Source organism: Phyllostomus hastatus, unplaced genomic scaffold, assembly GCF_019186645.2.
Source record: "Phyllostomus hastatus isolate PE091 unplaced genomic scaffold, TTU_PhHast_1.1 phas_scaffold_501, whole genome shotgun sequence".
Classification (NCBI taxonomy): domain Eukaryota; kingdom Metazoa; phylum Chordata; class Mammalia; order Chiroptera; family Phyllostomidae; genus Phyllostomus; species Phyllostomus hastatus.
In genome coordinates this window covers 10895525-10911177 of record NW_025334033.1, presented here as the reverse complement: position 1 = coordinate 10911177, position 15653 = coordinate 10895525, and the positions used below count along the sequence as shown (strand labels likewise).

The following is a 15653-nucleotide window of genomic DNA, read 5'->3' as shown; positions in this document are numbered from 1 at the left end:
AAATGTAAGATAAAACAAAAATTCAACAAAAACTAAATGCTAATAAATCTTACTATTATTGCCTGCTTTAAGGTTTTGAGTCTGAGGCCTGTCTCCCTTTGTAAGGAGGGGAGACGAGCAAGAGTTAAGAGTGCCATTAAATCCGTACTGCCACTAAACTGAGGGTAATAATTTATTGTATATCTGGGAGTGGTAAAAAAAATTGAAGGAAAACCATGGAAAAGGCAGTACTTTCATTAGGGTTTTAAAAATTCCACAGTACTATTCCACTTAAAATAATTTCCTATATCTGTAATACAGTGGTACTTTCTTATTTAATAACTTACACAGTGCTGCTTCAGTACAGATGTCATATATTATTTTAGCCTGTTTTTCACATTTTCCTTTGTTTATTTGTTGCAGTATCTCAATGTATATATATCTTTTTTTTTGAAACAGGGAGAAAAATGAAAGGTACTATTGTGTCCTTTTTAATGATGAACATCATTCATATGACCATGTCATATACAGTCTACAAAGAGCTCTCGACTGTGAGCTTGCAGAGGCCCAGTTGCACACCACTGCCATAGACAAAGAGGTTTGTGAGCTTCATTTGAATTACTGTGCTGTCCTACATCAGCTTCCCAGGAGTCAGGTGTTGACTGAGGCCTTGCCAAGTGCCTTAGTATGGTGTTAGATACAACTATTCTCTTCACCCATTCTCTATATCCTACATGAACTGTTTAAAACTTGATTTTTCTGTGTGTGTATCATAGTTGTAGAGAACTATAACTTTCCCCTTTTAATCTAAATTAAAGAAAACTGCTGAATGTATTTGGCAAAGAGTAATTAAGCATGTCAGCTCACCTTCAGTTTCTTTCTGTAATTATTTATTGAATGAATGAATAAATGCATGAATTTTAAAAAGATAATTTCTGAGATTTTAACATTTTTTTCAAACTACTTTTAGAATAATATTGATCTATGGCTCAACTTTTTTTTAATATCCATCCAAAGTAAAATGTATTCCTCAGATATATAGAATATTTAATATAATCCTGCCCTTGCAGTGGAAGAAGCAGCATGGCATTAGTTATTGGTAATTAGAGTAGTGATTCTAGGGCTTGAGGAAACAATACCCTGGCCACCCCTCTGCTCTGCTAGTGGACCTTTAATATGTTATGGGACAGATGCTGAGGAACTTTCAGTTCATTCATGAGAAGTATTTTTTTTTAATTCTATTTTAATCATTGTTCAAGTACAGTTTTCTCCTTTTTACTCCCATTCCAGCCCACCCACCCATCCCTCCCTACTTCCCTCCCATTACCACCCACCCCTAGTTTTTGTCCATGTGTCCTTTAAATTTGTTCCTGTAAACCCTACCCATTCCCCCCTGAAATTCCCTCTTCTCTCCCCTCTGGTCACTGTCAGTCTGTCCCCCATTTCAGTGTCTTTTTGTTATATTTTGCTTGTTTCTTTGTTTTGTTCTTTAGGTTCCTGTTAAAGGTGATATCATGTGGTATTTGTCTTTCACTGCCTGGCTTGTTTCATGAGAAGTATTTTAAAATATAATAGGAGTTTAGTAAACCTAAGTTATTATTATCAGATAGAAGTAGAGTATACTATAAAAAGTAAAGAACTGACATTCTTGCTAAGCAGGAAATCTAAAATCCTAAAGTATAGAAACTCTCTACGAGTGGTATTAAAAGTTCTGAAGCTACATAAAGGTGTTAAACATTTGTGTTTATCTTCCAGGATTTGCCCATCTTTTGACTTTTAGACAGTCAACAAATGATTACTAATTAACCTCTCATTAAGTTTTTAGGCTTAACATTACTTGCGCATTGGGATTGTCATTCTGCGGCTTAATTCTCATATTTGTTTATTATTAGGGTCGACGGGCTGTTAAAGCTGGTACTTTTGCTGCTTGCCAAGAAGCAAAAGAAGATATAAAGGTAATTTTCTGAATTAGGGACAAACAGAATTTAAAAGGGATACACATTATAAGAACCCAAGTAAAAGAACAGTATTTTTCAAGTGGTGTGGAATACTAAGTAAAGTAAAGGTGGGGCATTTAAACCCAGAGATTTGGAACTACAAGAGTTACGTAATTTCTCCTTTTAAAGAATAGATTATTTAGTTAAAATAAAAACTTTTTAACTAGATTTTCTTCTTTTTTTTTTAATATGCCTTTTACTTGTAGAGTCATTCAGAAAATGTCTCTCAGCATCCACTGCATGTAGAAGTATTACACTCTGAGGTTATGGCTCATCAGAAATTTGCTTTACGTCTTGGCTCCTGGATGAACAAAATTATGAGCTATTCAAGTAAGCATATGGTCCAATTCTGTTTTTTTTTAAATAGCTATAAATTTTAAAGTATCATTGAGTATAAAATAAAATTTCCTTTTAAAATACCTTTTGATTAATTTTCAGGGATGCATTTTAAGTACTGTAAGTAACAGTTTATTAGCTCTGATTCTTTGATGTTGTCAGAATTGTGCTTTATATCAGGTATGGGAAGATTAATGTTAATTTTTTCACATTATAAGAAACTATACTTTTGGGAGAAATATTATAAGAATAAAAATTATGTGACTTTTTTTTTGTAGGTGATTTTAGACAGATCTTTTGTCAAGCATGCCTTAAAGAAGAACCCAGCTCTGAGAATCCCTGTCTCATAAGCAGGTTAATGCTTTGGGATGCAAAGCTTTATAAGGGTAGGTGGATCTTTGCTTATGCTGCTTGCTATGAGGCAAAGGAAGATTCTGACCTTACAATGGAGCTATGATCTTTTGCTTATTAATATCAGTGATCTTGGTTTATAAGATATTATACCTTAAGGTAAGGTTAACCAATCAATATGTGTTCTTCTGTGTTAAAACCCAGGGATACTGCCTTTTAATTATAGTGCCTTTTTATTTAGTCAGGGCCAGTAAGAGCAGTATGAATATATATTCATGTAGTAGTGACATTAATAAGCTGTGCTAATATTTCATTTAAAAAATCTAAACAAAGAACAAAAAAGGTTAGAAAGGCCAAAGGGAAGAAAAGGGAAGAATATAGAATAAGAGTTGTTTTGAGTGAAAAGAAATGGAAAGGATTGGAGAAAGTTTGGGAGAGGAAGAATGAAATAAGATAAGGTAGTGAAAAGGGTACAGAAAAAGAGGTAAAGGGCCATGTATGTATGTATTTTAACTTCATCTATTAAATATTAATATAATAAATGCTATTCATAGTTGAGTCCTTGAGGTCTACTAGCATGTGAAATATTTTTATAATATTCTGCCACTTCTAATAGCTGGATTTTTTTTTTGCCTTGGTGATGCTCCCCAACTTCCCCCCAAAATGATCTATAGGTGCCCGTAAGATCCTTCACGAATTGATCTTCAGCAGTTTTTTTATGGAGATGGAATACAAAAAATTCTTTGCTATGGAATTTGTAAAGGTAATTGCTCTTTATAAGTAGATATCAATAAATAGAAATAGAAAACCATTTTTGTAAATGAAGTAATAGAAACAAAGGGGATAATTATGACTCAAGAATTTAATTTTACTATTCATTTTTTTGTCAGTTGTTTTTTAAATTTTCACATTTGGTAGTATGGAGAGTAGTCTTGGAGAATAGAAAGGTGGAAAATGACCTATTATTTGCCTAGCTAGAATGATAGGAACACATTCATTCATCCTTCCTAATCATTTGCCTGTTAGTAAAATTATAAAAAGTAGAAATGACTAGTCAAAAGGCATAGCAGGGAAAAGGAACATATATGAATGCTAAAGGGAGGCAGAAATTAGATGGAGCAAGAATTATACTTAACTGTTTGAGGCTAAAATATAAAGACTAAATTTATAACTTTTTAATATTGTTTTATTGATCTATTGTATATCCCTTTCATTGTTACATATATTTTTTGTCGATCCCTAAAGTTAGATTGCAAGATAATACAGAACAGGGACTTCTTTGAATTTTCTACTTTGCCTTGTACAAGATATCCAATAAATACTTGTTGGTTTCCTCTGATTTTGAGTTGCAGGCAGTTCTACAGACAGGACAGAGGTAGGACCCAGGATAGAATTGGAAGCAGAGAAATAATGGTTGTCAAAAGCAAATGATACTGTAGGGTAAGATCTCTCACTCCCTGGATTTTAGAAGCATATCATTAAAAGCAACTTAAGACATTTGGTAACTTAATTACAAAGGTAATTAAGACATTCTTGAAGGATGATGACAACTCAGGTTGTCAATATTCTTGTAAAACTCCTTAGAGATATAATATTGGATCATATGTGTGATCCAAAACGAACTTTTTCTTATACAAAATCAGTTCTCCTTACTAAGATGATAATTTTTGTATGCAATGGTTACCTAGAGAGCTTTGTGGAAATTTTGGTGGTTAAGATTAAGTAAGTAGATCAAGATTCTTAACATTGTGCTTGATTTATGACTGCATGTATTATTATTTTTGTTCTTCCAATATGTGAGGGTTTATTTTCAGCTGACGTGCAACAATATGGATAAGAAGTTATGTACAGCCAGCACCCATTCTGTTTAAGACTGGATTGAATCTGATTGGTTAATTTTCTGGGTCATATTAGTTTATAAAAACTTGGAATGTAGCCCACATTCTTGGGATAGAATTTGCTAATGATTGCCCCAGATTCTGTCTGGAGAAAGGATATACTGCACCATTGCAGTCCTCTGTGATTTTTTTCACCTGTGTTTGTGCATTTTTTTAAAGATTTTATTTACTTATTTTTAGACAGAGGGGAATGGAGGGAGAAAGAGAGGGAGAGAAACAACAGTGTGTGGTTGCCTCTCATGTGCCCCCTACTGGAGCCTTGGCCCACAACCTAGATATGTGCCCTGACTGGGAATGGAACTGACGACACTTTGGTTCACAGGCCAGCACTCAATCCACTGAGCCACACCAGCCAGGGCTTGCCTTTTTTTTTTTTTTTTTTTTAATAGTTCTCACTTTCAGCTCTGTTAGATTGGGCAGCTAAATTCCTGTTTGGTCTTTTGTTTGTTGTTCTCTTTCTACTGTATTTTTGTTTATCATATTATCTACTCTTAAGAAATAGGAATCATACATAATATGTGGCGTTTTATACATAGAAACAAATTTGCAGCAGCTGTTAAAATTGGGATTTTAGGTTTTGGGAAGTCATTTTTAATTGATTCTCCACTTATTATTTGTTATATCTTTCAGTATTATAAACAGCTGCAGAAAGAATATATCAGTGATGATCATGACAGAAGTATCTCTATAACTGCACTTTCAGTTCAGATGTTTACAGTTCCTACTCTGGTATGTGTTAATAATTTGTTTGCAATATTTCTAAGTAAAACTTGTTTTTTAAGGATTTCACATAGTGTTAAAACAATGTTAGAATTACTATGTTGGGCTAATTTCATTTGAAAAATTGAATAATAATACATAAATGGTATCTGCACGTAAATTTTACATTAATAAATATAAAGACTAGGTAACTTGTGAAGTGGGAATGATAGCACTACCTTTGTCCTAAAGTCCCAATACCTGCAGGGAAGTCCAGAGCTGTTTCTCAACTTCAAGAGTAACTTAGGAGCAGTGCGTTTTCAATACCAAACATTTTTTTGTGTGTTTTTTGGGTGTTGGGTGGTTGTGGATAAATTAAGGTAAAGCGAGAGTTGAATATGACTTCAGCATTGCCTGAGATACAGTGCTGCATAGACCTGAGAGGAGAGTGGAGGATTCTGCTGCCTTTTTTGTGCTACTTCTTTTTCTGTTTCTTTTGGACAGTTTGGTTGTTTCTACTTTCCCATTTCAAAATCCAGAGATAGAGAAGAGACATTGGATTGGGAGTTAGGGGGAGTTGCCACAATAAATAATGATGTTATAAAGTATATCTGTGATTGTTGTACTTTTACTCGCTGTGTGATTATTGATGGAGAACATTATACAGATAACCTGAGTAATGGGCTTGGGGTATCCAGGCAGGTGTTTTCCAGTTACTGTGGAGTAGGGAATTTTTACTTTTAGAAAATAACTTCTCCGAAATTGCTGTTCTGTGAGACTGAGGGCTGTGTTTGATGCTTGGTAAACATATTAAAAAATTACTTACTGACCAACCAAGTGAGTTAATACTAAAGACATTATTCTTGAAATATTCTGCAGGCTCGACATCTTATTGAAGAGCAGAATGTTATTTCTGTGATTACTGAAACTCTGCTAGAAGTTTTGCCAGAGTACTTGGATAGGAACAACAAATTCAACTTCCAGGGTTATAGCCAGGACAAACTGGGAAGAGTGTATGCTGTAATATGTGATCTAAAGTAAGTTATTTGTCAGAAGGTGAGGCTGCTTATTAAACGCAGTGAGCTTGTTTGTTCTGTCTTATAAATAAACCTCCCATGGTTATCTAAAATTTGCTTTATAAAGATGAGAAGTATAAAGAACTGTTAGTGTCTCATGTAAGTAAATGTTTTCAGTGAAGGCACAGTACAGAGTTAAAACCAGGTTAATAAAGAAGATACTGAGGAGGAGCCTGTCACAGGAACTTAGGGTCACTCAGTGCATCTCCATGGTGATTACCCTGCCTTCCACTTCCACTCATGCACTTTGGTTCTGTCCCTCTTGTATAGTCTCTTTGGTCATAGTTTCAGATGATCTGGTTGATGTGAATTAACTCCCTTTTTCATACCTATAACCAAGTTATTGAAATTCATCAGTGGTTTCTTAAGTTTTCTCCCTGAAGAGAGTGGAGAGTTTCCTTTTAAACTAAAGTGGGGATCACATAATAGATCTTAGGATTGTTGCACCTAAAAAGGAAATTTATTTTATAAATAAATTTATAAGGTTTATAAGGTATGTGATATCAGCTGTTCAGTAAATAATAACTCCAAAAAATTCTGTCCTTTTAAGAATATATTAAGACAAAATATATTTCCGTTTTCTATTTAAAATGAAGGGCTCTAAGGTATAATTATTTCTAGTCCCTAGAGCAGAAAAAACAAATTTTGTTCACTTCTTCTAGTGACCATGTAGGGTGTAGAGAGGTGGGAACCAATAGGCTTCCAAACCAACCTAGAAATAGCTTAATTTATTTAAAAAATACATTTGATAGGTTTCTGGAAGTATGCATTGGATCCTTGATATTACTGAGGAAAATGCTTTCCTCAAAATTTGACCTTTTCAAATTTCTCTATTTCTAAGTATGATTATGACATAGAAATCTTTCTTTAAAGTTCAGTGAGTTATTATGTTATCATATCTTTAGTACAAGTGGAAATGGTGGAAGAATTCAGTAGTGAATCACCATTTAGCCGTTGTGATTCACAAATTATGTATGAATGATGTGTTATGCAAAACAAAAATACATAAACACTCTAATGGCAGTGCTTAAAGTTATCAGTGTTAAATCAGTGTATTCATCATTTTTTGGTCTGTATAGGGAAAAAATCGCTTTATTGAGTCTCATTATTGTGAAGTCCTCTCATAACTGAGTTATTTTTATATCCAGAGAAGTGAAGTGATACATAATCATATCATTGTTTTTTCATATTATATGGAACACTGACTACAGTGAATAATTTAGAGTCAGCATATCCCTAGATACTTACCCATATGGTAAAACTTTAGAGATCCTGTTTGGAAGGTAACTTTAAAGTTTTCCTACTCTACTGATGCTTACAACTTCTCTCTAACATCCTTATCTAAATAGAAATATCTCTGATGACAAGAAGAAGGGAGAATGAATATATTTTGAGCACCTGTTCAACAAGTACTATGTGAGGTTTCTCATGTAATTCATGCTCATGAGGATCCTGTGTTACTTTTTCAGTAACTGTTATGTGCTAAAGAGCTTAACTTATTTTACCTTATTTTATTCTTGCAAGGTTTTCATGAGGTAGGTGATATAATCTTTATTTATAGATTATAATTGTTTGCCTAAGTTCACAAAACTAGAACTTGGATTTGAGCCTAGCACTATTTATCTGTAAAACCTGAGTTCTTTACATGGCATTATGTAGCCTCACAAAATAAACATCAGCAAAAGTTTCCCTGAAACCTAGCCTAAAACATCAGTCACATATACCCTTCATTTAACAAATAATTATTGAGCCTCATTTTCCGTCATTTACGGTCGAAATTTTGCAGTCGTATCTTATTTTTACTCTTTCCCCGTATACTTATTTATTTACCACTTCTTGAAACCCAGCTTTTAAATCTGTTAGAAATAACCACAGATACTTAATGTCTTTAATTGTTTCCAGAATAAAGTCTGACTTCTTCCAAAATTTGTAGCTCTCTGTAGTCTCACCTTCTGTGCTGCTTATCTGACTGTAACTCAGCATTTAATAAGTTTGCTGGTACTAAGAGAAGCTCTGTTCAGTCTGTCTCGGGAAATTTTCATTTTTTCAAACCAGTGCATTCCAACCTTTGAGTAGCTGCTTCCAACTGCTAAAAGTTTATTTTATATTGAACTCTGCCTTTTAGTAGCTTTCATGCCATAGTTCTGTTTCCTTTTGTCCATTTGGGACAACTCCAGTTCTTACTTAAGTTGAAAACAGCAGGTATACTTGCCAAATCTTCACTATGTGAAATTGTATTAGTTTCTTTACCCGTACTCATTTCACATTTAACGTTCCTTCTAAATCATTGTCCTTCTCTATTGAACGTGTTTTAGTTGAATGTGTACCACTTAAGGTAGATGTCAAGAAATGAACACAGTCTGCCTAGTAGAAGGGTTTATTATACCACAATAAATTTAAATAATAAACCTCTATTAATTTAGTTTCATTTGTTACTCACTCTATGGAAGGTATCTGTTGGGATACCTTGTTTCTCAGTTGCTAATTCACTGTGCAAATGAAACTTAGAAAAGAGATGCAGTTGAAATTTCATTCTGTGAAGTGAATATCATCCTTTCATTACTCCAGCCTCTTCCTACCTATTTCTGAAAGGGATTACTACTCTAAAACCAAATTGCCTCCTTACTCTCCCATCGTATCTTTGCTTTTCTTTTTCCTTCTACTGCTTTCGCCACCTGTTTTTATTTACAGACCCCTTTTCTTTTCTTCATTATTCTTTAAAAATTTTTTTTTATTCAATTACAGTAGTCCTCCTTTTTCCCACATTACTCTCCCCTGCCCTCCCCACCCCCTCCCCACTGGTCACTGTTAGTTTGTTCTTTATTTCCATGTATGGTTCTGTCTTGCTTATTTGTTTGTTTTGTTGATTAGGTTCCACTTATAGGTGACATTATATGGTATTTGTCTTTCACTGTGTGGCTTATTTCACTTAGCATAATACTCTCCAGTTCCATCCATGCTGTCAAGAAGGATAAGAGTTCCTTCTTTCGTCCTGCTGCACAGTATTCCATTGTGTAAATGTACCATAGTTTTTTGATCCACTCATTTACTGATGGGTACTTAGGCTATTTTCAGCACTTGGCTATTGTAAATAATGCTGCTATGAACATTGGGGTGCATAGGTTTTGTATTGGTGTTTCAGGATTCTTAGGGTATAATCCCAGCAGTGGAATTGCCGGGTCAAAAGGCAGTTCCATCTTTAGTTTTTTTGAGGAAGTTCCATACTGATTTTCACAGGGACTGTACCAGTCTGCATTCCCACCAAAAGTGTACTAGGGGTCCCTTTTCTCTACAACCTTGTCAGCACTTTTTGTTTGTTGATTTATTTGTGATGGCCATTCTAACTGGTATGACGTGGTATCTCATTGTGGTTTTAATTTGCATCTCTCTGATGGCTAGTGGTGCTGAACATCCTTTCATATATATATGGGCTCTTTGTATGTCCTCCTTGAAGAAGTGTCTGTTCAGGTCCTTTGCCCATTTTTTCATTGGATTGTTTGTCTTTCTGGTGTGGAGTTGTGTGAGTTCTTTATATATTTTAGAGATTGAATCCTTGTCCAAGGTATCACTGGCAGATATATTTTCCCATATAGTTGTTTCCCTTTTCATTTTGCTAATGTTTGCTTTAGCCATGCAGAAGCTTTTTAATTTGATGTAGTCCCATTTATTTATTTCCTTTATATCCCATGCTTTAGGGGACATAGTGGTGAAAATATTGCTGCATGGAATATCTGAAAATTTCCTGACTATGTTCCTTTTTTCTATCTTATCCCTCACATCTTCTCTACTCACTAGGTCTGCTGCAGTGGTCAGGCATAGACTATGTGAGGTTACTTAAAACTAGAAATGTATATTCTCTAGAATAGTGCTTCTCAAATTTTAGGTCTGCTGCAGTGGTCAGGCATAGACTATGTGAGGTTACTTAAAACTAGAAATGTATATTCTCTAGAACAGTGCTTCTCAAATTTTACTTCGAATGCAAATAATTTGAGGAGTCTGTTAAAATGCAGATTATTTTTCAGTAGGTCTGACTAGATGCTGATGCTTCTCATTTCTGTACTATACTTTGAGTAGCAAGCAGTGCCCTAGAAAAGAGGCACCAGAAAACTTTAATACCATTTGTTCATTGTGACAGATTTTAAACTTTAGTCTTTCTTGTTACTTTTACTTTAAAAGAAAGAGATAGAAAGGTAATTTAGTGTATTTTGAAGTTATTTCTTTTATAAGGTCCCAATAGATTATATTTTTAATGTACTTTCAATATATTAATGGATATCTAAAGAAAGGGAAAATTAAACTACATTCTTACTATCTTTATACAAATAATATTTTTTTCTATCTTTGTCACTTTGTCTTTTATGTTCCTACATTACTTCCATTGTATTGTATTTTGTTTTGCTTTATTTTATGTTAGTGTTTAGCATTGGACTGCAGTGTCTGGTATATGTAGCTGTTTTCCCCACTGCCCTTAAGATCTCAAGGACAGGGTGTCTTTTTCACGTTTATGTTCCCAATGCCTGGTGTTTAACAGATTGATTTGGATTGACTGAGTGCAAAATAATTTGTAATTATTGTTAGATTTCTTCCCGAGAAGTCATTTCATGATAAACATTGTTCTCATTGGATATGAAACCAGTTTGAAATCTCCTGATCCCTTCCTGCCTCCCAATAGTAGTATATTTATTGTGCTGAAATCGGGTAGCAGGAATAACTGCTCTGGAGAATCAGTGTAGATGTTCACAAATTCCTAGTCATTACACATTGAGCAGCAACAACAAAGCTGTTAGACCAAACTATTCTGTTGTAAGTTTTCTATAATTCTCATGACTGCACATCTTTGGGGTGGAAAGTGTGTAATTTTAGTGCACAATAAGTGTTTTATAGTTTATAAAATATTTTGAAATAGTTTGCACAAACAGCATACATTCTCATACACATGAAGTTTTAACATGCATTTTGAGGCTAAACGTGATTTCTTTATTTTTAAAAAACTTTTATTGTATTTTTTCCATTATCATTTAGCCCCACTATACCCTGCCCTCCTTCCTAACCTGGAATCACCACAGTGTTATCCATGTCCATGAGTCCTTTTTCCTTTTTGCTGAATGTCTGTACCCTCTGGCACCACCCCCCAGCTGTCATCCTGCTGTCTATGTATGAGATTGCTTCTATTATGCTTATTAGTTCAGTTTGTTCATTAGATTCCACAGATGAGTGAAATCATATGGTATTTGTCTTTCTCTGACTGGCTTATTTCACTTAGCATAATGTTCTCCAGGTACATCTATACTGTCACAAGTGGTAAAATGTTCCTTTTTTTATGGCTGAGTAGTATTCCATTGTGTAAATGTCCCATCGTTGTTTTATCCACTCACATACTGATGGACACTTGGGCTGTTTCCATATCTTGGCGATTGTAAATAATGCTGCAGTGAACATAAGGGTGCCTATGTTCTGTCGAGTTTTTTGGAAGGAAGGGATTCCTTCAGGTATATTCCCAGAAGCAGGATCTCTGGGTCAAAAGGCAGATCCATTTTAATTTTTTGAGGTATCTCCATACTGGTTTCTGTAGTAGCTGCACCAATCTACATTCCTACCCACTGTGCAAAAGGGTTCCCATTTCACCACATCCTTGCCAACACTTGTTTGTAGGTTTATTGATGATAGCCATTCTAATCAGTGTGAGGTGATATCTCATCATGGTTTTAATTTGCATTACTCTGATGATTAGTGATGTTGAGTATCCTTTCATATTTCTATTGGCCATCTGTATGTCCTCTTTGGAGAAGTGTCTATTCAGCTGCTTTGCCCATTTTTTAATTGGGTGGTGGTTTTTTTTGGTGTTGAGTTTGGCAAATTCTTTATAAATTTTGGATATTAACCCCTAATCAGGTATATTGGCATATATGTTCTCCATTACGTGGGTTGTCTTTTTATTGTGTTGATGGTTTCCTTAATGTGCAAAAATTTTTAGTTTGATGTAGTCCCCTTTGTTTATTTTTTCTGAAGGCAATTTCATCTGGCCTTTTGGATGAAGGGTATAAATAGTCCTAGGAAATCTGTACTGTGGCTATGCGACAGTGATGGGCTAAATTGCTCCTGGATTCATTTAATCAGAACCAGCTTTTTTTTTTTTTTAAGACTTTATTTATTTATTTATTTATTTATTTATTTATTTATTTTAGAGAGAAGGGAAGGGAGGGAGAAAGAGAGGATAAGAAACATTGGTATGGGAGAGAAACATGGATTGGCTGCCTTCCCCAACTGGGGACCCAGCCTGTAACCCAGGCATCAACCCTGACTTGGAACCAAACCAGCAGCCTTTCCGTTCACAGGCTGGCGCCCAATCCATTGGGCCACACCAGCCAGGACAGAACTAATTTCTGAGTGAAGAAGTCAGGCTTAGCTTTGACATCTGCCCCTTGTGGAACATTCACACTTTTCTGGTATATTGCTAGCTCTGCCCAGAGCTTCTAATTATAAGAAATTAGAATACATAATTTTGATGCATCAGCACTGTTTATAGCCCTGAGTACATTAAACTATCTCAAAATAGGGAAGTCAAATATTTCTTTGTCTCTTAAAATTATAGGTATATCCTAATCAGCAAGCCCACAATGTGGACAGAAAGATTAAAAATGCAATTCCTTAAAGGTTTTCGATCTTTTCTGAAGATTCTCACCTGTATGCAGGTATGGTATAGTTCTATACATTAGTAAGATAAATTTATTTTTTTTATTTTTTATTTTTTTTGATAAATTTATTTTTTAAAAATTCAATCCCAGTCTTTAAAAAATTTTGAGCAAATTTTGGATTTTATTTGAGGTATAATGTATCTAGCAAAGTAAACATAAAACATAAACACTACCTCAATGATCATGCTTTAATAGCTCTTTCCATATACCTTAGTTAACTGATACTGCTGTTAATGCTATTGAATGCTCACCATGTGATACAGTAAAAGTACTTTACATGCATTATCTCTTTTGAGCCTCATAGCAATTTCTTGAGGTAGTTATCCCCTTATTTATCCCCTTATTTATATGTAAGAGAATTGAAGCTTAGAAGTAATTTGATATGGATCACACAGCTAGAAGGAGACAGAGCTGAGATTTGAACCCATGCATTCTGATGTAGTAAAACAGCCTTGTTAAAAAGCTATGCATGTATGAATATGAATCCTGACCATTTTATATTTTGCTAGTAGAGTAGCAAAAAAGAGGGCCCATATACATATGTTAGCCACTCTTTTCTTTCAGGGAATGGAAGAAATCAGAAGACAGGTTGGACAGCACATAGAAGTGGATCCTGACTGGGAGGCTGCCATTGCTATACAAATGCAATTGAAGAATATTTTACTCATGTTCCAAGAGTGGTGTGCTTGTGACGTAAGTGAAATTGTTAGTAGGAGCAGTGCCTTTTTAAGTGCTCTAGTGGCTATTAATAGTGTAGTTTCATGTTGCAAGTTCTTTAATGTAAAGTTTTGTTATCTGAGTAGTTTCTTATATATTTGAATTTGTCTTTTTACTTTTAGGAGGAGAATTCAGTTTTTCACTCTTAATTAGAAAATGTTTTCCATGATAGTTTCATTTTCCTTAGGAATAGTGGGGTTTAAAAAATACAATACACATTTATTTATGTATTTATTTATTTCCTTGGACATGAATATAAATAATATGGAAATTGGGACCACATAACAGACTTTTTTAAGATTTTAAAAATAATTTATTTATTTTTTAAGTGAGGTGGGAGAGAGAGAGAAACATTGATTTGTTGTTCTACTTACTTATTTATTGGTTGATTCTTGTATATGCCTGGACTAGGAATCAAACCAACCACCTTTTGCTTTGCCCAACCAACTGAGTCATGCCGGCCAGGTCAATGTGCTAATTTCTAAGAGGGATAGTCCCAAAATTTATTTCATCATAGTATTTGTTTTTTAAGATAGAATCAGTATGAGAAACACTGTGTTTAAAAAGTGACCTTTGACTTGTCTCTCCCTGCCATACTCACCCAGATTTTAATCTTTCTTTTCCTTAATTTATTTTATAATCCTAACTTATTTCTTATGGGTTCATTTTTTTGCCCTGAATTCTCCCACTGTAGCTAAGACCCTTATCACCTTATACTTACACTCTGTAGAAATCTTCCTATTGTTTTCCTTGGTTCCTCACATACTTTCTCTACTCTGTTGACACACATTAATTCTTCTTGAAGCAATGAGTTGACTATGTTATTGTCCTTCAGACACCATCAATGTATTTACATGCTGATGTCAAGGCATATTTTCAATTAAACAATTGCTTATTAATTTCATCCATAAATCCTTTGATTTATCTAGTTTTTATTTCTCTCTACTGCCTGAACAGGAAGTGTACTTCCCTTTATTTCTCTTTGTTCATTCTGTATCTCTGCTTACAATGCCACCTTTTTCTCATCTTTTCCCTGTACTTAAATTCTACATATTCTTTGGACCCCACTCAGAAGCTGCTTTCACAATGTCTTCCCAGTTGTTTTTGATTCTTTTTTTTGCCCTCTTACTGTAGTTAGTTTTTATCATTTGTGTGGTGCTTACAATTTTTTACTTGATTATAAGTGTGTGCATGTGCGTGTGTGTGTGCTTCTTTCTTATATTTCTTCCTGGTCTGCTGATACTGGTTTGTGGGGGAAGCCCTAGTAATACAAAGAACAATTTTGTGCTTTTATTTAGTAAATGTTTATTGAATAATGTGGTGAAGTAGATAATTTGTCAATTTATTTGCATTTTTCTTTTAGGAAGAACTCTTACTAGTGGCTTATAAAGAATGTCACAAAGCTGTAATGAGGTGTAGTATAAGTTTTATGTCTAGCAGCAAGACAGTAGTACAATTGTGTGGTCATACTTTGGAAACTAAGTCCTACAGAGTATCTGAAGATCTTATCAGCATACATCTTCCACTCTCTAGGACTCTTGCTGGTGAGTGAGGGGGGGTTTTTTTTTTTTTCCCTCATGTTTCTATTAGCTTTATTTCCTAGATATTCAGAGTAATAGAATCATTTGTATTTTTGTTTTGTGCTCAGTATGTATAGACATACTTGGATCAGATGCAGCAGTTAGTATCTGTCACTGTCACTGTCTTTTAAAGAGCTGTCACCCAGCATCTAAGGATGCTTGCCTTCATAGGCCTTCTGTGATCTTAGTCCTATAGTGTACAGTTAAGGACTAACTTGATAACTCATTTCCCACCCAGATTTCAATATAGGGAAATCTCATTGCTGGTTTTTAACCTTTTTTCTGCCTAATTGCACAAGTGTATTGTTGTTATCACTGTTTCTTT

The 15653-nt window shown here is 34.5% G+C and overlaps 1 protein-coding gene across 1 annotated transcript in view; it reads left to right on the top strand.

The window, feature by feature from the left end:
• UBR1 (ubiquitin protein ligase E3 component n-recognin 1) overlaps positions 1 to 15653 on the top strand; it is a 127244-nt gene that overhangs the window by 35662 nt on the left and 75929 nt on the right. The window contains exons 6-15 of the mRNA XM_045822463.1: positions 439 to 577; positions 1872 to 1934; positions 2183 to 2306; positions 2591 to 2698; positions 3338 to 3426; positions 5192 to 5290; positions 6140 to 6297; positions 12929 to 13028; positions 13596 to 13724; positions 15112 to 15292. Coding sequence (XP_045678419.1) covers positions 439 to 577; positions 1872 to 1934; positions 2183 to 2306; positions 2591 to 2698; positions 3338 to 3426; positions 5192 to 5290; positions 6140 to 6297; positions 12929 to 13028; positions 13596 to 13724; positions 15112 to 15292 — 1190 coding nt within the window. The remainder of the gene's footprint in view (positions 1 to 438; positions 578 to 1871; positions 1935 to 2182; positions 2307 to 2590; positions 2699 to 3337; positions 3427 to 5191; positions 5291 to 6139; positions 6298 to 12928; positions 13029 to 13595; positions 13725 to 15111; positions 15293 to 15653) is intronic.